This window comes from Bactrocera neohumeralis, unplaced genomic scaffold, assembly GCF_024586455.1.
Source record: "Bactrocera neohumeralis isolate Rockhampton unplaced genomic scaffold, APGP_CSIRO_Bneo_wtdbg2-racon-allhic-juicebox.fasta_v2 cluster11, whole genome shotgun sequence".
In the NCBI taxonomy this organism is placed as follows: Eukaryota; Metazoa; Arthropoda; class Insecta; order Diptera; family Tephritidae; genus Bactrocera; species Bactrocera neohumeralis.
Window position 1 is genome coordinate 2,107,071 of NW_026089624.1, and position 26,439 is coordinate 2,133,509.

The 26,439-nt window shown below is 38.6% G+C and overlaps 1 protein-coding gene across 1 annotated transcript in view; it reads right to left on the bottom strand.

Moving 5' to 3' along the window:
- Window positions 1-2,328: 2,328 nt before the first annotated feature.
- Window positions 2,329-26,439, bottom strand: part of LOC126765688 (glutamate receptor ionotropic, kainate 1-like) — a 59,159-nt gene continuing 35,048 nt past the window's right edge. The window contains exons 3-6 of the mRNA XM_050483412.1: window positions 16,694-17,107; window positions 16,451-16,626; window positions 16,338-16,391; window positions 2,329-2,739 (exon numbers count right to left, since the gene is read on the bottom strand). Of these exons, the coding sequence (XP_050339369.1) occupies window positions 2,344-2,739; window positions 16,338-16,391; window positions 16,451-16,626; window positions 16,694-17,107 (1,040 nt within the window). The 3' untranslated portion in view covers window positions 2,329-2,343. The remainder of the gene's footprint in view (window positions 2,740-16,337; window positions 16,392-16,450; window positions 16,627-16,693; window positions 17,108-26,439) is intronic.

Sequence of the window (26,439 nt, forward strand, 5' to 3'; positions counted from 1 at the left end):
TTCTGGGCGTTGTCACGAGATGCCACATGCCGGTCTAATTCGATATTTTCAATGATTTGACCGGTATTCGTCGTCACAGGTCTTCCGCCGCCTAGCTTATCAATGGTGTCGTTTTCACCAGCTCTGAATCGTCGAAACCATTCCTCCGTAGTTCGAAGTGATAGAGTACTCCATCACACTAAACACCATTGATTTCACAGAACGTTTCTTTAGCGGATTTGCCAATAACGAAGGAAAACTTTAAAATAGCGTGAATTTCGGCGTTAGTGAACTCCATGGTTACTCGTCTATAACTGTTGAACGCAATATCCTAACTAAACATGTATAGCCTCGTTTTATAGGTTATCTCAAAACCTTTCAAAGATGTCTAGTATTGCCAGAAACAAGCTCCGTAGCGCTTTATACATAGCCACGAAATTCAAAAGACAAAAAGGCGGAAGGGAGATATTAGACAACCTAATAGAACGTATATGTATATAAAATTGCTTAGATTTCTATCCTCAGGTTGACGTTTTACATCTTAAACTATTTCCCTTGTTTTGATTCCTGAAAGTTGCAAGAGTATAAAATGTTCGGTTGCACCCAAACTTAGCCCTTCCTTACTTGTTTTGTTTGTGTTTGTTTAATGTTATAATTAAATTTTTTCGCCTACTAATTTTAAGCAATCTTGCTTATTAATTGATCAAGTATAAGGGGTATTGGCGGATACTGGTGCAAGTATATACTTTAGTTTTTTTTGTTGGAGGGTTAATTGATTATTAAAAACACAAACTTGGTATTCGCAACTAGCACAATATCTTCAACGAAATGTGCTGGTATCAAAGGAAATTTGTCCGTAAAAAGCTTGATGTAGCACGTGCAGAATTCGAACTCGCCACAAACATTTCAAAGAGTCATCAATGAAGTCTTTCGCGGCGTAGAGAATACTTTCGTCTACCTCGATGACATCTGCATAGCCATTACCTCGACATAGGAGCATGGTAAAGCCCTTCGATACGTATTTCAACGATTGCGAGATCACAATTTAAACTCCCAACTTCAGCGAAAGATCTCAACCGCTTTGTCGCCATAGTAAATTTCTATAAACGTTTTTTAAAAAATCCTCTCCAATATAAAGCAGCATTATTTGACATAACTCCGGGTAACAAGCGCAATGATCACTCTGCTCTCGTATGGACCAAAAAAAAATAAAACATTACGAAGCGATTAAGGAAGACCGAGTTAAATGTACGCTGCTAGCACATCCCACTGCCAACGCCGAACAGCGATACAGCACTTACAACAGGAAGCTAACAGCTATGTATGTATCTCGCGATCCGACATTTTCGTTTCATACTTGAAGGATAAGAATGCCACGTCTACACAGACCACAAGCCTCTCACTTTCGCATTTCATCAACTACTCGAAAGAGCTTCGGATCTTCAAGCTCGACAACTATATTTTATTGCTCGAATCACCACAGACCTCTGTCACGTGTCTGGTCTACAAAATGTTGTTGCCGATATGATGCCTCGCATCGAAGAAATAACCTTGGAAACAACTCTTCAATCAATCAACTTAGCGACAACAAAGCCACAGATCTATCGACAGACAAAGAGCTCTAATCCTATCTCAATGCACAGTGTACTGTGATATTCCGACCGATCGCATCTGACCAATCACCAAAAATTTCCGCCATGCAGTACTTCAGACAACTAATAAAATTTCGCACCCTGGTACACGTGCAACATCAAAGATGATGAGCAACCTGTTACCTGCCGGAAAATTCCTCGCGACAATCAGAATATTGCCTAAACAGCCAACGTAATAAGTTCAAGAGACACATAGTAACAGCTCTGCAACGTCGAACATGCATTAGCGAACTTTTAGCCATTTACATATTGACATCGTGGGGCCGTTCCCATTGTTCGTGTGTAATGGCTAATGTTTAACAGTAATCGACAGTTTCATTTCGTGACCAAACCTTTGCCAATTCCAGACAGCACTGCACCAATAGTAGCCAAGGCATTAATTATGCTATGGCAGGCGACGATCGAAAAAGCGAGGATCAAAAAGCAATGTGTAAGCTTGGAGTGCAGACCAAAACGAGACTAAAAACTGTGACGATGACCCTTTTTGTTGAGTACCCAGTGTGGTATGTGTTTGCGTGTGCGGATGTGAAGTGCTCTCGCGTGTGGGTGGTGTTGATGTGTGGGTCCTGTTGGTGTGGTGTATTGGAGTGTTGGCCTTAGTGTGCTGTGTTGAGGTAGTGGCTTTAAGGGGAGGCTTATCTCATTTCGTCATCCCGGCCCCCCTAGGCGAATATTCAGCCTAGAAGTCGCTGGATTTGTTGAAGTGTTGCCACTACGTTGCTAAGCCCAGTGGTATGGCGATGTTGTTGCCTTTTCGAATGGTGCCGAGTCGCTGCAATGCGTTGCGGATGCCATGGACGGGACTCAAAATGCGCAGCAGTGCTTCGCTGTCGTTGCGCCCGGTTTGTCTGCATTGGTCTGCTCGTGGCAGCTGGCCGACCTGCATCGCGTCGTGAGGTACGGTGAAATAGCGTGTGCACAGTGCCACGCGGTTCGGCTTGTGCAGATAGCGTTGATGGGGCTGCTCGTGAGCCATTACCAGGAGCGGTGGTGGATGCACTAGCATTGGTTGGGCGGGTCGTGGGAATAGGCCCAGTACGTGCCACGTTGGGTGCCGACCGCACAGTTGGTGTTGGTATGGTAGGCATGTCCACGTCCATTTTGATCTCTGTAAAAAATGATATTTGAATATACAAGGTAGTATATAAGATAGGCACACGTTATGTGGCGTGACTGAGTCGTCGTATTGACCGAACACTTCTGTAATTTTTATTGTTATCTTTAACGGTTTGTTGCGGTTGAATTGATTTTTATTGGTGTTTCGGTATTATGCTCGGATTGTTTAGTATCGGATTTTCGATACCATCCGCGGTTGGTGGAAAGCATAATTTAACCAGCGGTCTGTTTAGAATTCCGCTTTGAGTACGGAGATCAACTACCCGCATGTGACCGTCTGAGCCACAATGGAACTTTTCTTTGCGGCCAACCCGCCACTCGGTAGGTGGGAGACAATCATCGTTAATAAGTACACAATCTCCAGGCTTAGCGGCCTTTTCTTGTGGAGGTCATTTAGTCTTCTTTCCATCTGCGGCTGAAATTATGATAGAGAATTTCAATTCTCTACCATCGATTTAATAAGAATAGCGACACCACGCCTGGCTCAGGTGGGTGCTCCTTTGAGAAAGTGCCCTTTTGTTAGGACTGTGAGATCTGAGGGATCTTGCGAGAGTGTTGTTAGTGGCCGCGAATTGAGAACGGCTTCTTCTTCTTCTTAATTGGCGTAGACACCGCTTACGCGATTATAGCCGAGTTAACAACAGCGCGCCAGTCGTTTCTTCTTTTCGCTGCGTGGCGCCAATTGGATATTCCAAGCGAAGCCAGGTCTTCTCCACTTGGTCCTTCCAACGGAGTGGAGCTCTTCCTCTTCCTCTGCTTCCCCCGGCGGGTACTGCGTCGAATACTTTCAGAGCTGGAGTAATTTCATCCATCCGGACAACATGACCTAGCCAGCGTAGCCGCTGTCTTTTAATTCGCTGAACTATGTCAATGTCGTCATATATCTCGTACAGCTCATCGTTCCATCGGATGCGATATTCGCCGTGGCCAATGCGCAAAGGACCATAAATCTTTCGCAGAATTTTTCTCTCGAAAACTCGTAACGTCGACTCATCGGTTCCTGTCATCGCCCAAGCCTCTGCACCATATAGCAGGACGGGAATTATGAGCGACTTATAGAGTTTAGCTTTTTTTCGCCGAGAGAGGACTTTACTTTTCAATTGCATACTCAGTCCGAAGTAGCACCTGTTGGCAAGAGCAATCCTGCGTTGGATTTTCAGGCTGACATTATTAGTGGTGTTAATGCTGGTTCCTAAATAGACGAAATTATCTACAACTTCAAAGTTATGACTGTCAACAGTGACGTGAGAGCCAAGTCGCGAGTGCGACGACTGTTTGTTTGATGACAGGAGATATTTCGTTTTGCACTCGTTCACTACCAGACCCATTTTCTGTGCTTCCTTGTCCAGCCTAGAGAAAGCAGAACTAACGGCGCGGGTGTTGAGGCCGATGATATCAATATCGTCGGCATACGCCAACAGCTGTACACTCTTATAGAAGATGGTACCTTCTCTGTTTAGTTCTGCAGCTCGAACTATTTTCTTCAGTACGAACTTATAATGTTGAAAGTTCTTCGTAATTAAATTAAGTTTCAGGCTACCATTTTAAGTGGGATTTGAAGCTTTTTACGGCTGATTCCCATAAACCACCCATGTGAAAAGCTCTTGGGGGGATAAAATGCCAATTAATGCCTTGGGAAGCGTATTTTTGCTCAATCTCAGGAGAGACTTGTTGAATAAATTCCACCAACTGTTTTGTGTGGCTCTTTGAGCCCCGATAAAGGTTTTTACATTTTCGCCCATGAGCTTGGACGGAAAACCACGGCGTCCGATGAATCGAGCAAATGCCGCAAGGAAAGCCGCTTTTGTCAGATTATTACATAGCTCGAGGTGCACTGTTTTTGTCGTAAAACAGACAAAGACAGCCACGTAGGCTTTCATTAGTGTGAGAGACTTTAGCATGGACGCTTTTATTTGTAAAGGCCCAGCAAATTCGACACCTGTAATAGTAAAAGGCAAAGCAAAGTTGCAGAGTTCCGGTGGAAGTGCTGCCATAATCTGCGTCGTCCTCTTCTATGCATAGTGCAAATCTAGCACATGGAAAAGCACTTTTTTATTTGAGGCTTAAGTCAGAGACTAAAGAACTCTTGCCGGATTATGTGTTGCATTAGGCAAGTCGAGACTTCTCTGGTATTAATCGAGAGTAGCGTTCGTTATATGTCAAGCTTGAGTTGGCAAGCCGACCATTAGCACGAAGCAGACCTTTCGTATTCAGAAATGGATTTAGTACTAAAAGTGATCTCTTTTTATCAATCGGCTTCGATTCTTTTAGTAGAGACATCTCGCAGCTGAAATGGCGCGACTGAGTATCAGTGATAAGAGCGACCTTTGCCTTTTCTAGGTCTAGGTGCGTCAATGTATCGCCCTAGGAATACGGGGGGGGGGTTCTCCCTTCACTCTAATTTTGAGTCGCTTGATGAAATCGAACATGTAAGCGATTACCCTGAGTGCTCGGGGGTATGATGAAAATCTCTCAAGGATGTCAGTATCATCCAATGTCGTTAGAAAATAGTAGATTTTTCGACTTTCTGGGACAATTATGTTGCGAATGGGCGACCGTCGCCAAGAATCCGGATATTCTGTTAACCACCAAGGACCATTCTACCAAAAAGTGGTGGTGGCAAGGTGCATAGGATTGCACCCTCTTGTTCCTAAAACGGCATGATTGTCAGCACTGGCTACGTGTCGCCAAGCGGCTGACCCAACTAGGTCAAGGATTTGAGACGTTCGATTGGCAATATACGTCTTCCATGCATGTGGAGGTTTTTCTAACCAGGGTAATACAATTTTGGTAATAATTATATAATAATTTATCCATCGTAGGATTTGTATCTGTGAGATATCATTCAAATTGCCCGCGAACTGGGACCACTTTTCTAAACGAAGTGGTTTCACTTGTTCATCCCAGCCAGTTCCGTCTAGCCATAATCCTTGCATTAGAATTTTGTCTTGTATCATAATTGGCGAAAGCCATCCTGCGGGGTCGAAAAGTTTTGCCACCGAGGATAAAATTTGCCGCTTTATTATAGCTGATAGTGCGGATATTGACTCATTAGTGTATGAAAACTGGTCAGATATCGCATTCCATTGTACCCCCAAAGTTTTTGTAGTGCTTTCCTTTACGAATTTAAAGAAATTAGTGTCTAATAAATTTTCTCTAATGTCCTTTAAAATATTTGTGCTAGCTACTCGTATGCCCGTGGGAGACTGTGGCTTCCAGACAGAATGTCGTCTACATACGTTTGTGTTTTCAACACTTGTGTTGCCAGAGGGAATTCTGACTTTGTGTCTTCTGTCAGTTGGTGGAGTGTGCGAATGGCTAGGTATGGGGCACAGTTTACGCCAAAGGTAACTGTTTTTAATTTATGATTTTTGGTATGAGATCGCAGCCTAATAGATGTCTATTTGATCGGGAGTGTTGCAGTTGGGGTCTGTTAACTTAAGGTGTGAAACCTTTTGCCAATGCTTGCTATTTATATGCTAGCTTGGAAGCATATTTGCTAGTTGCGGTAAGACAATAGCTTCTGCTTGCATGCGCTTATCCGCTTGGGGAGAAATAAGGGTATTGGAGCAGATTTTGTTTGAGTTTTGTACTACTCTTCCGCCCATTCCCGTAATTTCAAAATTGGCTAGTTTTGTTGGCAGTTGTAGCCTACTTTGTGCCCCAGATATTATAAATGATCGTTGCGATCCTTGGCCTATTAAGGCTCTAAGTTTAAACAGTTCTCCTCAGTGCTCTATGGAGATCACTGCCGTGGGTAATAATACACTGCAATTTTCGGAATTTTGTAAGTCGGAATTTTCTGTTGCAATTAATCCCGCAGCTCGTTTAACATTACCGTTGTTTTGAGCGAAGTTGGAAAAATTTGTAATGTGGGACACTGAGTTATGCTTATGGCAATAAACGCAATTAAATTTGCTTTCGGAATCTTTGAACGTATGCGCATGTGACAAACAGTTGGTACAAAGTTTTTTCGTTCTTACGAAATTGTTTCTTTCGTTAATATTTAGTTTTTAAATTTCTCGCAAGATTTAAGCCTGTGCCCTCCTTTACACAGTTCGCACAGTTTTTGCGCTTGTGATAATTTTGGATGGTTTTTGTACACGGCTGTAAACATGTCCCGGAAGGACGGCCATTGTTCATAACCACCATGAAAAATTTCAGTGTCACATGCGGGCACCTTGAGATGGATGCCTGAACTCGCCTCTTGGCTTTGAACTATGCTTTAATTAATTCCAATTGATCGGAGATCATAGCTTTCGTCTGTTCGTACTGGTCTAAGCAGTTTTCATATATGGCGTATGCTGAGGATTTGAAATTTTCAGGTAGATCTGATTCGTCAGATTCTAGGATTGCGTCATACGCAGCTTGGAGGCGTGTCCAGAAATTGCTTAGATTTTCCTTTTTGATTTCTAATACCGATTTAGAATTGTCTTGAATCGGTGAAGATGAAAATCGAGTGCAGTATTGAATTAGACTGTCACTTTCAACAATAAACTTTGTATATGAAATATCTTTCCAACTTTTTTGCTTTGTAGAACCTTGCTTTGAGGGTGTAGATTCTGCAAACGTACATGGGCTCTTTTCTTCAAAATCATTTTTTGTACTTTTAGATATTGAACCTATTTAGATTCCTTAGAATATCCGTTCATTTAGATAATATGTGAAAATTGAAAATATGAGAAAAAAATTCTCTCAGTGTACTTCTGATAACAATAAATACGTGTGAAATCTTTAAGATAAAAATTTGTATTTTTGTTATATACGCAATGTATCAAATAACGAACGCTTATTTCGTTTTCCTAATTCCCGGTTCTTATTAGTCCGCGATTAAACGAGGCAACTTTACTTGCTAATTCTCGGGCGATTCTCTTTTGCTGTCGCCCATTACCTTCACACGAGCAACTTGTGTTACGCAGCTCTGTTTGAGTTTTTTTCTCATTCTCTTTCACTTTACTTTAACCAATTGTCTACTCTTTACTTTAACCCATTGTCGTTTCCTTTTTCTTATAGGTATTTGGGCCACTCTATCACATATATTAATCAGCTCTGTCAATTAAGAAATTCATTTTATTTATTAAAACAAACATATATCACCCTTTTTACTATCGTCTGAATCAATTTGTATGGCTTCCTCCATACATTTCACAATATCTTTAATTAATTCGTGTTTTTCGTCATACTCCATTTTCTAAAATATTTATATTATATTATGTATATTTGTATACATATTAGCAAATTACTTACCAAAAGATGAAATTAAATTTTTTAAATATATTCAAAATATTAATTTCAAAAAAAGATACGCAAATGAAACTATGTACTACGAAAGAAAGAACACGAATGCCGAAAACCGTCGCAGCGAACTGTTACGAATAAGAACACAAAGCGAGTTGCTGAACACTGGAAACTCGGCGCGATTCTCCTTTCCTCGTCGCCCCCTCGCCTATAAACCAAGAGTTGCCGCAACAAAACTTGCCTCGTGTAATAGAGCTCTTAGTTGTGTTATTAGTTTGTTCTTGTTTTTTTTATATTTTATTTATTGTTTCGTACTCGTTAGTAAATACTTGCGTATATGAGCGATAATGAGAAAAAAAAGGTTAATGAATTTGTATATGAGTCTGCAGGAAATGTGCGTGTATATGTACATACGTAAGATGCTTAAGAAATTTTTTTTTTGTTCGCAATCCTGCTTTATTGTGCTTTAACAAGAACAAGGAGTTTTGCTGGAAAGGTGCCGATTTGGTCTTTGTATATATGTATGTGTGAACAATTGAAAATGCCAATACGTGTGTATGTGCTTTTTCCACCAATTCTTAAGTTTTTTTTGTTTTATTTTGACAGAATTTTTTTTTGTTTTTAACTAGTAAAATTTAAAATTTTTAATAAATTAAATTTTCGCATTTATCGCTCCGCTTAGTTTTTCGAAATTTTGTAATTATTTTCGATAAGTTGTGAAACTTTAATTTAATTTTGTACACTATGTACGTTCTATACCGGTAAAGGCAAATTTTATGCCGTATGTGTGTGTATATTATTTTGCCGTATGGATAACGCGGGAAGAGAAAATCGGTGAAGTGCAGGTATGCACTTTTGGTACAAATGTAAATTTGTAAAATTTTAACGATACTGTTTATGCATACATATGTGTGTATTTGCTTCGTTATGTAATATAGTGTATGTACCTATATACATACGTGAAGAATATTGTGCATATGTACACGAAGGCTGCTATATATATTCTGGCCTAGGGCAACACTAAGTGTTGCCAGGTGCAGTCTGACATTTCCATTGGAAAGTTTGACATTTTTTAGCATAACATCACTCAGAACGTTTTGTCATTTAATCGTGAATTGTTTTATTTACAGGGAATTAAAAAATTCATCTCGGCCAAACAATGGAATTAACTCGTGAACATTTTCGTGCGATCATTTTTCACAACTTTCGACGTGGATTATCACGAGAAGAGTGCATGTATGGCTATGAAGCACCATCCTATAGCACTGTGAAAAACTGGTACAACGAATTCAATCGTGGCCGACGCTCGCTCAAAGACGAATTCCTTGAAGGTCGTCCAAAAACAGCCGTTGTGCCAGAAAACATCGATGCCGTACGTGAACTGATAATGTAAGACCGTCATGTAACATACCTTCAGATAGAGGCATGCCTATGAATTTCTCCCACCAGCATACGTTCGATATTGCATGAACACCTGGCCGTAAAAAAGGTTTGTTCTCGTTGGATCCCGCACAATTTGACAATCGCTCAAAAAAAGGCTCGTGTGGATTGGTGTAAAGAAATGCTGAAAAAATACGATCGCGGTGCTTCAAACGACGTTTATAAGATCGTCACAGGTGACGAATCATGGATCTATGCGTATGAGCCCGAAACAAAACAGCAATCGACAAAAAATAAAAATAAAAAAAAAATAAAAAACCATTTTCGTTGATAAATATGCCTATTTATATTTTTTATACTCTCGCAACAATGTTGCTAAGGAGAGTATCATAGTTTTGTTCACATAACGGTTGTTATACTCTCGCACCAAAGTTGCTAAGGAGAGTATTATAGTTTTGTTCACATAATGGTTGTTTGTAAGTCCTAAAACTAAAAGAGTTATATATATACCAAAGTGATCATGGTGACGAGTAGAGTTGAAATACGGATGTCTGTCTGTCCGTCCGTCCGTCCGTCCGTCCGTGCAAGCTGTAACTTGAGTAAAAATTGAGATATCATGATGAAACTTGGTACACGTATTCCTTGGCTCCATAAGAAGGTTAAGTTCGAAATGGGCAAAATCGGCTCAATGCCACGCCCACAAATTGGCGGAACCGAAAACCGATAAAGTGTCATAACTAAGCCATACATAAAGGTATTAAAGTGAAATTTGGCACAAAGAATCGCATTAAGGAGGGGCATATGTGGACGTAATTTTTTTCGAAAAGAGGGCGTGGCCACGCCCATTACTTAGTTTTTTGTACATATCTCGGAAACTACTATAGCTATGTCAACCAAACTCTACAGAGTCGTGTTCTTCAGGCATTTCCATATACAGTTCAAAAATGGAAGAAATCGGATAATAACCACGCCCACCTCCCATACAAAGGTTATGTTGAAAATCACTAAAAGTGCGTTAACCGACTAACAAAAAACGTCAGAAACACTAAATTTTACGGAAGAAATGGCAGAAAGAAGCTGCACCCAGGTTTTTTTTAAAAATTGAAAATGGGCGTGGCCTCGCCCACTTATGGACCAAAAACCATATCTCAGGAACTACTCCACCGATTTCAATGAAATTCGGTATATAATATTTTCTTAACACCCTGATGACATGTACAAAATATGGGTGAAATCGGCTCACAACCACGCCTTCTTCCAATATAACGCTATTTTGAATTCCATCTGATGCCGTTTCTGTATAATACGAGTATATACATTAGGAACCAATGATGATAGCGGAATAAAACTTTACAAAAATACGGTATTTGAAAAATATGTAAATGACGTATAATGAAATCTCGATTATCACTTTATCATGCGAGAGTATAAAATGTTCGGTGACACCCGAACTTAGCCCTTCCTTACTTGTTTTTGTTCTTTTTTTCTCTTTTAATTTTCGAAATTGCCCTAGCTTGCCTTTGCGCAATCTTGCTTATACTGTTTTGAGTATAAGGCGTGATTGCCGGAAAATGTTGTCAATTGAATACTTGATTTTTTTTTTTTTAATTTGTGTGTATGTATACGCAAGTGTAAGCATAACTAAGCTTTCTTCCAGAAATGTATATGCCAATATATATATATAATTCTATATTATATTATATACTGTTCATGCATATATTATGATGTACATACCACAGACCTGCACGATTAAGGTAGGCATCGTACGATTACGTTACTAAGTAACACTTCTGACGATTACCACGATGCGAAGGTAACATTGCGCATCGGCATCGCGGCATCGTGGCATCGTACGATTACTATCTGGTATCGTCAATGGCAAATGAAACGAAGTACATACATAAAAGCAAATTCTTGTGATTGTTCTTTCGTATTTACCTTATGTTAGGAAAAAATTAAAAAAAATTCTCTTCATTTAAACAAAAATTAAGTTTTTAGAAAGATGAACTGTAACTTTCAACATACATATATGCAAATAAGTACAAGTTTGTTTTTTAAAAGAATAGATGGAGTCGATACACTTACTTTGTGCCGCTTCAGGGATCTTTGAGGGCTTTATATGCGGTTAAGAAAAGGGGGCGGGGCGTTGGCAGCTTATGCAACTGCGTCCAATTTGGTTTCTCTCCGTTTCTTTTCCTTTTTGTTGCTTGTTCCGAAGTTGTTAATTTCCCTTCGTTGGTTGGCTTTTTTGTTTTTTTTGTTTTGTTTCATGCTTATTATGATTTTTCACATAGACATTCGATTTTATATATGTGTTAAGCTTCGCGCCCGTGTAGATGTTTGTGTGATAAATAATATTTCGCGCCCGGTTATAGGTAATTTTTATTTTTTTTTCTTAGTTACCATGAAAATCTCATCCGACATGACTAAAAACAAGTTCTGGTAAGACCTGAGCTCTTAATATTAATATTAAGAGGTGCCCCATCGATATTTTCGATTTCCCATATAAATAACACAGGAAAATTTGTTTTTTTTTTTGTTTGGAGTTTTAATGTACACAAACAAATAATTGGTAAGCGAGAATCAACACTTATTCTTATAGGAAATTTAACGATCTACAAAAATGGTCTGGAACATTTTTTGGCTGAGTCAACTCATCCAAAGTTATTCGTAGTTAAAGTCCAACAAAAAATTATGAAAAATGATTTCCACAATTTTTCATCTTATATTACAAATTGATGGCTAAGAAACATAACAAATCATGCTCAACGTCAGGGAGGATGGAGTCATGTGTAGAAGTTCACGCAAGTGAGGAAAGTTCTCTGATCGCCATTCACTTGGGAGTGGCCAGAAGCGATTCTTTTACACATGGCTCAAGCAGCTCACTACTTCCGGTCTTTGACCAAGTATCCTCTGGGTAGCCTAAGAACATCCGTTCGAAGCGAAGTGAGAAGGCGAAACATCCCCTACATAGGGTTGTACGCTGGGTTTGGGACCCGCCACGTAAAAAGCTCACCCCAATGAAAAACCAACAGCAGCCTCGGATGAGAGACCCCCCTTTTGAATTATTTGTTTGTGTACATTAAAACTCCAAACAAAAAAACAAAATTTCCTGTGTTATTTATATGGGAAATCGAAAATTTCGATGAGGCACCTCTTAATATTAATATTAAGAGCTCAGGTCTTACCAGAACTTGTTTTTAGTCATGTCGGATGAGATTTTCATGGTAACTAAGAACAAAAAAATAAAATTTTTTTTTGGGCCCACCTTAATGTACATGTATATGTCATTTTAACTTTACCGTTGAATCTTTTTTTGCCAATAGTGCCTTTCTGTGCGGCTCGAAGGACCAATGTTTGAATAGTTGCCCACTTCACTTCACCCGTACGACACTTACCACTTTCTTTTACCTTTTTTTAAATAAAAACGCCCGGTTTCGGTTATACTTAATTTTAACAAAGATTTTTTATATTCATACATACTTGTATTATGGTATGATATGATGTAAACTCATAATCTCTGTTTTAAAATATTCTAATCGGTAAGCACACTGACGGTAAATATCAACTATGGCAGGCGGCGATCGAAAAAGCGAGGATCAAAAAGCAATGTGTAAGCTTCGAGTGCAGACCAAAACGAGACTGAAAACTGTGACGATGACCCTTTTTGTTGAGTACCCTGTGTGGTATGTGTTTGCGTGTGTGGATGTGAAGTGCTCTCGAGTGTGGGTGGTGTTGATGTGAGGGTCCTGTTGGTGTGGTGTATTGGAGTGTTGGCCTTAGTGTGCTGTGTTGAGGTAGTGGCTTTAGGGAGAGGCTTATCTCATTTAGCCAGTGTCAAACTACTACGAACTACGCCTTACCACCCACTAACCAACGGGAGCGTCGAACGGCGCGGGAGTTGAGACCAATGATATCAATATCATCGGCATGCGCATCCTTATAGAAGATTGTACTTGTTCGATTAAGTTCGCAACTCGAAGTATTTTCTCAAAAGCAGATTGAAGAAATCGCTCAAAGGGGAGTCGCCTTGTTGGAAACCTCATTTGGTATAGAACGGTTCGGAGAGGTTCTTCCCGATCCTGATGGAGCTTTTGGTATTGCTCAAAGTCAGTTTATACAGCCGTATTAGTTTTGTGGGGATACCAAATTCAGACATCGCGGCAATAAGGCAGCACCTCTTCGTGCTCTCAAACGCAGCTTTGAAAAAGACGAAAAGGTGGTGTGTGTCTATTGTCTATTGGCGCATGGTGAATATCTGATCGGTTGTTGATTTTCCAGGTCTAAGGCCACACTGATAAGGTCCAATCAGTTTACACACAATTCGCTGCGTTATTTAGGAGACTTATCCCACGCTAGTTGGCGCAGACTGTGGGGTCTCCCTTTTTGTGGATTAGGCAGGGCACAATTAAATTCCAATCGTTGGACATGATTTCGTCCGACCATATTTTACATAGAAGCTGATGCACGATCCTTACCAGTTATTCATCGCGGTATTTGAATAGCTCGGCCGGCAATACATCGGCCCCCGCTGCTTTGTTGTTCATCAGACGGGCAATCGCTATTCGAACTTCTTCATGGTCGGGCAATGGAACATCTGCTCCATCTTCAACGATTGGGGAATCGGGTGCGCCTTCTCCTGGCGTTATGCTTACACTGCCATTCAGCAGGCTGGAGAAGTGTTCCCTCCATAATTTTAATATGCTCTGAGCATCGGTTACCAGATCACCTGTGGGGGTTCTACAAGAGGAGTTTCTACTCAATTGCGACAAATAATGCGCGACCTACGTCCGGTCAACACGTCTCGACGTACTACTCAGAAGTTATTCGTGAACTCAGATTTATAAACTTGCGACCAGATTTTCATTCGTAACATGGCGGTACGACCATCGTTAACACCTCCTTACAACGTTATTCATCACTATCAAAAATACTTCACCGTCTACATTAAGGACAAAGCAGTCAATTTTTCTATCGACCGTTTGAAACCTGCCTACACTGCCGCAGATCCCTAGTTGTAGGGGTGTACTATGGCAGCACCGCCACTCATTTCGGAGTTTCCGTTAGGCATGGTTACTCTACCTGCTACTTTAACATTTTATTTTGTACGCTTTTCTTTTCCTTTTATGACAATAAAACATCTCTTTCTTCTGGGCAACGCCTTCCATATATGTATCTTATAGTGAAGTTTTTTGGGTGACAGTAAAATTGACTGAGTGAAGCATTGTTATAATAAAGGAATGCGTAGATCAAACCATTCACGAACCTATATATATATTGCATGAAGAAATCTCACTGCCGCATTGTTTGACTATCGATCAAAAAGCAAATTATGGGCACTATGGCCCTGATAAACGCACTAAAAACGAGTACTCTCCCAATTTTTTATAACGAATAAATAAAAGTTGTTGCATTGTGGTCTAGCAAAAATTGGTCCATAATTATTCTAATATTTGAATTTAGTAATCAGTATCTCACGATGTACGTATAAGTGTGATCGTGTTACGCTATTTAGCGTTAGAAAGATAAGATTTGCTCTAAAACCTTTACATAAACTTCGTCATTGCTTCATTTATTATTGTATTAGCACTAGTGAAAGATAGATAGCAAACAGAAAAGATATATTCTTTATCGATAAATACGAAAACGCAAACTAGATGGCTGAAAATGATAATAGTGTTTACGGTCCAATGCCAGGCCATACGTATTGGTATGACTGGCCAGAAGGTCTGGGAGCTTGATTGAGAGCTTTTTATACATAAGACTGGCATTCGTTCAGATTAAATATGCTGTACATTTTAAATTGCAAATTACTTTGTTGAATATACGGGTCTTAATACTGTAACTATATACTTACAATATAGAACATATAACTTTACATTATTATCGTAGCCCCAAGAAGTCATACACAATAAATTCTGTTTGTTGATTTCTTATGCCTAAAACTAATAGAAGGTTATCTCAATAAAAATTATTAAGATGGGGATATATTTTGAACTGTTTCACAAAACCGGGCTTATATCAACTCGCTAGTCCTTCGTCTTTTGTAGTCAGGTCCTTCTCGACCTGATATTTCCAACAGAGTGGAAGTTTTCCTCTTCCTCTGCTTCCCCCGGCAGATATGGCGCGTATACCCTCAGATCTGGAGTGTTTTCATCCATTCGGACGACATGACCTAGCGTAGCCGCTGTATCTTAATTCGCTGAACTATGTCAATGTAGTCGTATATCTTTTGCAGCTCATCGTTCTATGGACTGCGTTATTCGCCGTTACCAATGCCGAAAGGACCATAAGTCTTCCGCAGAACCTTTCTCTCGAAGACTCATAACGCCGACTCATCAGAGGATGTCATTCACCATACCTCTGCATAATATAGCAAGTCGGGGATGATGAGTGACTTGTAGAAAGTCCTCTCTCGACGAAAAAAGACCAAATTCTACAAGTCACAAACACATTAGAGTTCTAAAGAGTCGACAGGAAGGGGGAGACACCGACCACTTTCAATTTTTTCCCATATAAAATCGTTTTATATTTGGAATTGTTTGATAGTGTTACTCATATTTATTGTGCTATAGTTACTACTATAACTATCTCGTAACCTTTTTGTTATATTTCTAGCCCTCTCTGAAAATTCAATAAGAACTACAGCAAATAAACAAAATGAGACCTAATGTCAACGCATGTAGAAATATTTTTGGTTTCGGACAATTGGTAGCAATACAAATGGGACTGATTCAAAACAATTACAGCGCCCAGTTACGTATGTCGTGATAAAACTTATATGGAATAAATCGATCAAAAGCTGCTTTCTGCTTGGTACATCATCAAAATTCTAGGAAGTTGTTTACCCTCGGCTTAATTCATCATTCTAACCAGTTATAGTAGCCTTTACATTCTTGATCAGTTGGATGTTTCGCAGAACAACGGTTTTCGAATATCCTAGTAATTAATATATCAAATTATTATACTTACAAATGTTGTAAACATATAATGATAACGATGATCATTCATCTGTAGTTGAAGAATCTGAAATTATTTGAAAAGGTGTAAGATAGGTAGTTGAAATATATTTACTGTATCCTTACTGCTCGGAAGAAAGCATTTATGTTTGTAGGATTTGTATCTACAATAATTTTATAAATATCCTTCATTCGTATCGCTCGTAGAACTTGTCGATAAGTTTTCGGTGACGTCTGTCGAATGTATAGCTCTGTTCGGATATCTGCAGTTACATGCAGCAGATCTTGATGATTGAAAATACCTACGTGAACAGTGTAAAATATAAATCCTATAAACACACCACTCCTTAGCACTATTCCTTAACTTACCCAAATTGTCTTCATAGAGTACAGCAGTTTTCGTCCAATTTAAAAATATCATCAAATCTCTATGAGCCAAATTCATGAGTCGCTGTGAGGGGTACAGATTAATAGATAATTCCTTAGTATTTTCATCTAAATCAATGCGAGACTCGATGTGTGGAATACCAAACGATGTACATATTGATTGCACATGATCCGAAAGCAATGCATCTGATGGCCCAAAAATGACGTGGACACCCGATTCCAATTGTCGACAAATTTTCTTAGTTGTCCGAAATGAATCGTCCCGCGCAGCATACTCTATGTCGTAAATAAGCTGGGTATTTGATAATAGCAATTTGTCCTTATTTATACGATACACGGCATATTTGAATGCATATTCAATGCTACTATCTCGTTGGTCTTCTGTAAAAATAGCACCTGTACCAAATATATAATAAATAGCTCAATTTAACTTAAGGGCACTTTTTAAATACATTTTGAAAATTAACAGAGAAAAATGTTTTTTTATGCACCCGGGTCTCGCTGCTCAGAGCGTGGGCAGGTATTGCACATACCAATATTATTAGTCTTTTTACCATAAAACGATATACTGATGCAATATAAACAAAAATGCGGGCCTCATATTCGATACTTGGTGCTTGAAAAGTTATAGTACACAGTTATTCTGAATATTTTGAGACACAAGATGGCACACTATAGGTGCACAGTTTTAGTCATTCATTGATGATGTAAAGTGAAACAATCACCTGGATTTTATAATGATGGTAGATGCGAATTAGGAATGGTTTTAGCTCGATTTCGCCCATTTTCATATTGAATATAAGAATTATACCACCAAATTTTGGCTAAAATTAGTCGAGCAAGTCCTGAGCGGTTTAACCTAAATTTGGAAAGTACCAAGGCATTTATATTCTTGGAACACGTTGCTACAGAGGATAACAGTTCTATTCAACTCACAATTTGGCATTGCCAAGTTGCCAGTCGTCTTGTTTGACGAAAATATTTCAGCAAAGTATTATATTTTATAGCAAATGATAACTGAGGGACATAGAGGTTACAATGGCAAATTCATTCACCGTGACGGACGAAATTGCTGTTTAAATATGTGCGTTTCAAACAGCTAAATACTGATTGCGTCTGATTTAAATTGAAAATATTTTGGACAGCGTTTGTACCCTAGGTTGGAGCGAATGCTACGTTAACCTTACAATAAGTCTAAAATGAAAAGCATAGGATCACAGAATAATGGAAATGTGAGCCCGAATTTAAATAATGGTTTTTAACTTACGTCAAAGGTGTAAAAAATTCAGTTTAAATTTCAATAACCATTGACTACAATGATACGATGGTGGCACACCTTATCACATAACGCAGTAATCAGTGGTTTACGGGAAGCTGCGGTTGAATTTGACTCAACACGAAAAACATATCAAGTCCAAATAAATATTTGTAACATATTGATTGTTTTTGATCGATTATAAGGGTATGCTTAGTGAAGTGATTTGTATGGTTATTTGTGGTAATGAACGTATTTCACACATGAACAGATGAATTCCATATGATTATGTGTACAAGTGTTAGTTATATAGATTTTATGTTATATTGTGTATACATAGTATGTTAGTCCATTATAAGGGCATAAACTTCTGAAATGAACAAATTGCGTCTAACAGTACCGAAATTGGGCAATAACAGATCCAGAAAAACCGTTAAACCCTTTTTATATTAGAAAATGTGAAATGAAATACTCGCTGAATTTTATATACCGCCTATAGTTATTACATATTTATTTATTTAGTTAGGACTTAAAACTTAATCATGGTGACGCCGTGTTATTTTTAGAAGATATCAAAGCCGTAACATGTTAATAGTATGTGGTGCATAATATTAAAATGTGACATGTTAATAGTAAATAGATAAAATCGTTAGACCCCATATATCTAATATACAATGTTCAATTCATTCATTGCAAAGCAGGCTGTCAAAAGTTATTTTGCCGTTAGTATCCGACGGCATGCGACCTCCGCCGACCTCGAAAAGCGTATGTGCGAACAGTTCAGACTACTGATTATTGAACAGCTGTACCCTCAAATCAGTATTCTGCTGTACCACTCTATCTTATCCCACAACGGTCAATCCTTGAAATATGCGTTTTTCTCGTCTGCCGCGTAACCTCGCTCAATAATCGGCAACGTCCGCCGGAAATCACTTGCCAGCAAGACGATCACACTGAAGATTTGATTGCTTTAAATATTTTAAAAACTGCGACATTGTGCATTCGTCAATTTGCACCATTGAAATAGAGCATAACGACTACTACATTTGCTGATATTGCAAATGGACGTTTCTCCACTTACAAAGTTCAGAGTGAGCTTGGACACTGTATGTGCGATTCTGCCACCACTTAGCAAGGTTGCGGCTATTCTGGACGCAACTGGTAGCGCAATTACTTTGGCTCTGCGCAACAGTGCCAGCAGCACGTTCAGTAAGAAAATTTTGCCGGTTCCCCCTGGTGTTTTTATTTCCCTCTAGCTTCGCAGGTTTTTATTTGAAAATTTGCCTTTTTTTCGATAGTAACGGGTTTTTCAATAAGAGCGCTACAAAAGCTCTCTGCTGATTTGGTCAGAGCTAGGTTATGACACTGTGGCTGTGGAAATTCAAGTCAACCAAACAAATCTCCATTTATAGGGTTTTGCAATAGGGCACTAGAAAACTAGACCGATAGGAACAGCAAACGACGCCATACTTTTTCCCGCTCCTTTGGTAAGGTTTGCCATATCCAAAAATTTCATTGATATCTCAAACCATTTTTGTTTTATTTAAAAAAAACTTTTGTAGGGCTCTTATTGAAAATCTCGTTCTGCCACTCCGAATTTCGGTAGTAATTTAATAATTTTGACTCGTTGTTGGATTTTATATATTTCCATGATGAAATTGTTAAATTTAACATGTTATATTTACCATTAAACTAAAGAATCGAGCGAGTTACATGTCTTCATGAAGAATAAATCAGGCCGCTCGTAAATACGTACATAAGAAAGAAAATGATTCTTGATAATACTTATGCAAATAGCGCGGATTATTTACGATGATGGGAGGATCGTCATGTGACCCAAGTCAATGGGGTGTACTTTGCCGTTGTTCGCAACTGTGTCTTGGAGGTGCCATGGAGGCACGCACCTTAACATACATAACCACCAAAAATTGAGATAGTGGGGTTCTACAGCGTACCATTAAGGGCTATAACAAATAATATAAAGTAACAGAAATACTATATAATCCAGAAATTTACCATTTTATTTCAGAAACAAAATAAAAGAATGTATCCATTTTTTAAAATAATAAATAAAAATAAATAAATGAAGATTAAATTGTTAATAAATCCAACCAGATCCGTAACAGATAGCGCTAAATTTGAAACGACGCGCCTGAAAGCGAACTATTCAGCTATGAAATATAATACTTTGATTTGTGTCTAAAGGTAGGCAATACTTTCTTCAGATGTGAGAAAAAAATTTATTTCAATTTACTGAAGAAAGAAAACAAAGTTCTTAAAAGAAAATACTGCAAACATTCGATTTAAATTTGACGAAGAATAACCGAAAATCTGCAGCCGAGAAACAAAATGCGAAAATTTCTGAGTGAGAATTTGCGAGGAATACTAAGGGGTCTCAGTGTACATTTCTCTGTTGGATACTGATTTGAAGACGCGCTTTTCTAGAGAGTATTGGATGTATTTCAACTGAGTTTACTCCTTCCAAAGAGAGTATGTGATTTGAAAACCAAAGAAAACTAAAATCTTATTGACAGCTTGATAGATAGATAGATCAAAGGCCTTTTTGGTAATGATAAAGTCGTGCGACGTTTGAAGCTCAAAGGTGAACTTGATCACTGGCAGTGCCATTGGGGGCAAAAGCAAAAGTCTAAAGACAACAAGTTACCGACTACTTCATTGGAAGCATTGAAGGACTGCGACGTAGAGCTATACCACATAATTCATAGTGTTCTTCGCATATTCTGCACACTTCCTGTGACGAATGCGAGCTCTGAACACTGTTTTTCCGCACTTCGGTACATCGAAACGTGGCTGAGGACGAACGTGCTAGATGACATGGATAGATCATGACATTGAAGTTACTGCAAAAGAAGTTCTCGAAAGATTCCCAAAACTCGGCACACATTCTTTTTGTTTTGTGAAATTTTTCTATTTAATACACGAACTGACTTCAGTATTATACATTGCAATAAAGTACTTACATATGTTACCTTTAGTAGGATTTTATATTAAAAGGTCGATTAAAGTTTTTCCACCATGATATTAAACTGTATTTAGACTATTATATTTAATATAATAATCTTCAGGTTTCAAGTAAATGTTTATTTTCCCTCCCCCCAAAAAACTATTTCTGGATCCGCTACTGTTTATATGGAATGAGTATTTGCTTTAGTTTGAGGGATATTGAAGTAGGATATCACTTGTCCTGCCAGCAAATCAATCAGTACTTTAGAGCACCATAATATCGGTGAGTGTTTGCTTTCCTATACTCCGAGAGAGTACATCCGCAACAATATGTCTTTCGGTGTTGTCGGGTTAGCACCCTCATACGATGTCCTTCTGCTTGACGCAGAAAAGCTACCCCTTTCGGTGTCTCAGATGCTCTATGAGAAACTAGGCAGATAAAATTTTGCTGACCCCAATCATCAGTTTATGCAATAGTTTCTCTAGCTCTGACTTCTGCCTGTCGCGGTGTTCAGCATGATAAGTAGATTTTAGCAGTCTAGCAATTTTCATGGATGGAGCGATTTGTTACCTACTTATGTGAAAGGTTTGATTTAAGTTTGCGAATAACAATTAGATACACAAAAAATTTAACAAATAATATATAATAGTCCTTGAAATATGTATAAAATATGAATCTTTCAAAATAGCTGTGTATGTACTCCATATAACTTGAATCTAAAATATTACCACTACTAATATGTGTATCTAAATATAGTAGAATGACAAAGATATCTCAGCCAAATAATTATATATACATATGTAGGTGCAAAACTCTTTTTCTCTATAACTTCTCTTCGCCTAAGGGCACGGCAAATATTTTTGGTACACGTACACTCGGCGAAAAAAAAACCCACGCAGTCGAAAATTTTCTAATATTCCTATTTTGAATTGTCACTATTTGCTTAAAATTCGCTATTTGTCTTATTTGGCTGCTTTGTCATATGACTATATTATTTTACCTTTATTGTTAAAACCGTTAGCGTCCACACGTGTTTATTACAGAATTTGTGGTATTTTCTTTTGAATAAGTTGTGAAAACAAGTAAAGTTGAACATGGTGGGGTCAACCAAAAAGAAATGAGAAATCGTGGCTTTATATAAAATAAATTATCCAAAGGTCAAATAGCTCGTGAAGTGGGCACAAGGGATTGGTACGTGCGTATTATAATTAAAAATTATACGTGTTTTAATTGATAAGCTCGAAAAAAGGGCAGTGGACGTCCGAAAACAGTAAAACCTCGTCAAGAACGACAAATTAAACGGATGTGCATTAGTGATCGCTTTCAATATGCTGGAACAATCAATGCCACATTTTATGAAACCCTTGGGGGTAAAATTAACTACAAGTTCTATGCAAAATGTGCCGAATAATCTTGGATTCCGACCGCGACGTCCACCAAAAAAGCCACTTCTCGATGCGCGAATGAAGAAACAGCGAGTAGAGTGGGCAAAATTACAGAAAACTTGGACTACATCAGATTGGGGAAATGTTATTTTTTCCGATGAATCGAAATTTAATTTGTTGGAACCCGACGGCAAAGGTCTGTGAATGCCGAAATATAAATTGGAATTTTGAGAGAAGGCGTTTTGCCAACTATTGAAGAGTTGTCCGAACACGCCGATAAAGTTTATTTTCTGGATATTTCAGCCCCTTGTCGTAGATCCAAAGCGGCACCCAAAGCATAAAAATATTGAAATAGATTTTTCAATAATTTTTTACAAACACTTACAGGTTTCAAAACAAAAAGTTTTTTATTGAATAGAGTCTCTCACTTGGCCAGGAAGCAGTCCAGATCTCAATCCAATTGAGAACTGCTGGCATTATTTGGGCAAAATGATAAGACAAGAGCGTCCAAAAAGTCTAAAAGAAATATAAAACATTATTGAAGCTGTGCGGAATGAAGAAATCAATAAAAATTATCTTCAACGCTTTTTTGAATCGATGCCTAAACAAATATCCGAGATTATTAGGAGGAGGGGGTGTTCTACACAATACTAAGAATTTTTTTTATGCAAAATATGTTATTTTGATTCGTTATGTATTCTAATGCTAAATAAAAATCATATAAAACATAAAATATGTAAATAGTTTGTTCAAAAATTACATTATTGTTCATAACAAAATTTTCTTCTGTGGTCTGTTATATGTATTCATATAAGTTGAGGGTAAATAAAAGCTGAACTTGATTTAGATGTGACAACATGCGCATCAAATAATAACAAAAAGAAGTGTGGTGTCGTGGGACACCAGGTAGGAACGAAGTTCCTTCGGCTATTGTAGAATCGATACAAAATAAGAAAGAAGTGAGAAAAGTGGCAACATAGCTGTTATCGATTTGCAATATTTGTCAATTCTAAAATACTTTTCCGTGGCACGCAAAAATCAACGTCGATATGCATGCAAGCTCGTACAAAAATATACATATTTACGCTAGCTTGTTGGCGAAGCTGTTCGAGCAGCAAGGGAAGCGGTAACAATCGGCGGCCATTCGTTTATCTTTTTCGGCACAGATTGGATTTTCTGCGTGCGACACTTGTTATAAATGTAATGTGGCTCGCATTTGCTTTCGTAAACATGCAGACAAATGTGTCAAAGAAATAATATATGTATATGCCATAGAAATTCTATTGCAACAAATATGGAAATGATAACGAAATAATGCGAATATGCATATTTCATGAAGGCACTAATTTTTTTGAAGAAATGAAAGGAATGACCCAATACGTGTTTATATGATTATTTATTTTATAGTAGCCGAAATTAATATAATATAATAGTCTAAATTAATATAATTTTTTAAATAATAATTTATTTAAAATTATTTTTTATTTAATTTTTCCCGATTTTGTAAAAAACATTAAAATTATTAAAATTTTTCTGAAAAAAATGGTTCATATGATACAATATTACGCATATGTGACTCAGAGAATGCTTTTTTACAACATCTGTGTGACTTTGTATATTTTTCCTCAAAGCATTTCTCTTTATTCATTCTCTCATGAATTCAGTCGTTTTACACAGCGTTTGAAAAACTACGCTACTCTCGTAGCATTTCATTTTACTCTTGCTACCGCTCTCACTTTGTCGGGAGCCGCAGCATAGCCTTAGCATAACAATGTAAAGTATGTGCTCTACTCTGCTCTGAGTTTTGTTAGGTAAAAAACTATAGCTGGAGCGGGAGCAAAAAATTAAATTCTGCGCTATGCTCTGGCGTAGTGGTAGCAAAAAATTGGGAGCGGTAGCACAGCAGAGCAAGTGAAAATTTTCATGTGCCACAGCTCCCGAATGTGTTTGTTGTTTTTTTTTCTTTTCTATTTTCTGGCATAACATTTGAATTAATTTTTGTGTTTTAACACACCGGTAAGCATTTATCGGTAATCAATTATTCATTATAGGTATTACCAAACTGTTTTGTTTCTTAGCGGTATTTAGGTTTTTACCGGGAAATAAACCGAATACTAAAACAGTTTGCCAACGGCTTTTCTTCTTTTAATCCACCGGATGGTCAGAACCGCAGTTCTTCTTTACGGACTTAGACACCGCTTACGCGATTATAGCCCAGTTTACAACAGCGCGCCAGTCGTTTCTTCTTTTCGCAAGGTGGCACCAATTGGAGATTCCAAGCAAAGCCAGGTCCTTTTCCACCTTGTCTTTCCAACAGAGTGTAGGTCTTCTTCTTCCTCTGCTTCCCCTGGCGGGTATTGTATCGAATATTTTCAGAGCTGGAGTGTTTTCGTCCATACGTACAACATGACCTAGCCAGCGCAGCCGCTGTCTCTTAATTCGCTGAACTATGTCAATGTCGTCGTATATCTCATACAGCTCATCGTTCCATCGAATGCGATATATACGCCGTAGCCAAAGCGCAAAGGACCATAAGTCTTTCGCAGAACCCTTCGCTCGAAAACTCCTAGGCCGACTCATCAGATGTTGTCATCGTCCATGCCTATGCACCATATATATAGTATAGCAAGACGGAATAATGAATGACTTATAGAGTTTGGATTTTGTTCGTCGAGAGAGGGCTTACTTCTCAACTGCCTAATCAGTTCAAAGTAGCACCTGTTGGCAAGAGTTATCCTGCGTGTGATTTCGAGGCTGGCATTGTAGTTGCTGTTAATGCTGCTTCCAATATAAGCGAAATTAACTACAACTTCGAAGTTATGACTGTCATTAGTGACGTCATTCGTTGGTTAACTGTCGACGCGGATAGACATGCGTGCGCATCGTTGTGAATTAGAAGTGTTTTTTCTGCGATTTTTTGCGATTCTCTTTTATGCGATAATTTGTTTACGCGTTTTAGCTGGCACCGTTATTGCCTGGCGCGTGTAGGTAACGGTCGGTTACATTGTTTGTGCGATCGTTGGGTGTGAGGGTTACTGACCGCGAGTGTTTTGTGCGGGTACACACTTTTTTGTACAATTTTGTGCGTTTTTGTGGACTGACTCGGCGTAATATAACGGGTGAGTAGTCTTTTTTATACCCTGAACAGGGTATATTAAGTTTGTCACGAAGTTTGTAACACCCAGGAGGTATCTTCGGAGACCCTATAAAGTATATATACATTTATAAATGATCAGTATGTCGAGTTGAGTCAATTTAGCCATGTCCGCCTGTCTGTCCGTCTGTCTGTCTGTCTTTCCTTTTGAAATTTTGCGAACGTCATTTTCTCTTCAAGCAGCTGCTCATTTGTCGGAACAGCCGATATCGGACCACTATAACATATAGCTGCCATACAAACTGAACGATCGGAATCAAATACTTGTATGGAAAACTTTCACATTTGACAAGATATATTCACGAAATTTGGTATATATTATTTTCTAAGGCAACAATGTAATCTCCGAAGAAATTGTTCAGATCGGTTAACTGAAGCATATAGCTGCCATACAAACCGAACGATCGGAATCAAATGCTTGTATGGAAAATTTTCACATTTGACAAGATATATTCATGAAATTTGGTATATGTTATTTTCTAAAGCCAAAATGTTATCTCCGAAGTAATTGTTCAGATCGGTTAACTATAGCATAAGCTTCCATACAAACTGAACACATAGTTACTAACAGAAATGCACCTGTGAAGGGTATTTAGCTTCGTTGCAACCGAAGTTAACGTTTTTTCTTGTTTTATTACTACCTTATATACGGGCAACGTGGTCATCCACGTTGTTGTTATTGGCGGAAGCTTCGCACGGTTCCAGTGCAGCACCGTGTTGTTGGCATTCTTGCTGACTGGACTACCTTACAGTAGTTCTGTGCTGAGCATCTGGCGTTCAGTTGGCTCAGTGTTAGGAGGATTTGGACAGGATTGCTCAAAGGGTGCAAACATCTGTCCAGCGGTGGAGATTGCGACTCCAGCGAGGAACAACGGTTGTATCAGCGAACCGTTTAGCCCACGGTGAGATTCGGCTCAGCGCCACATCGGTCGACTCCGGACCGTTACGGGGACATTGTTCTGCCGGCGG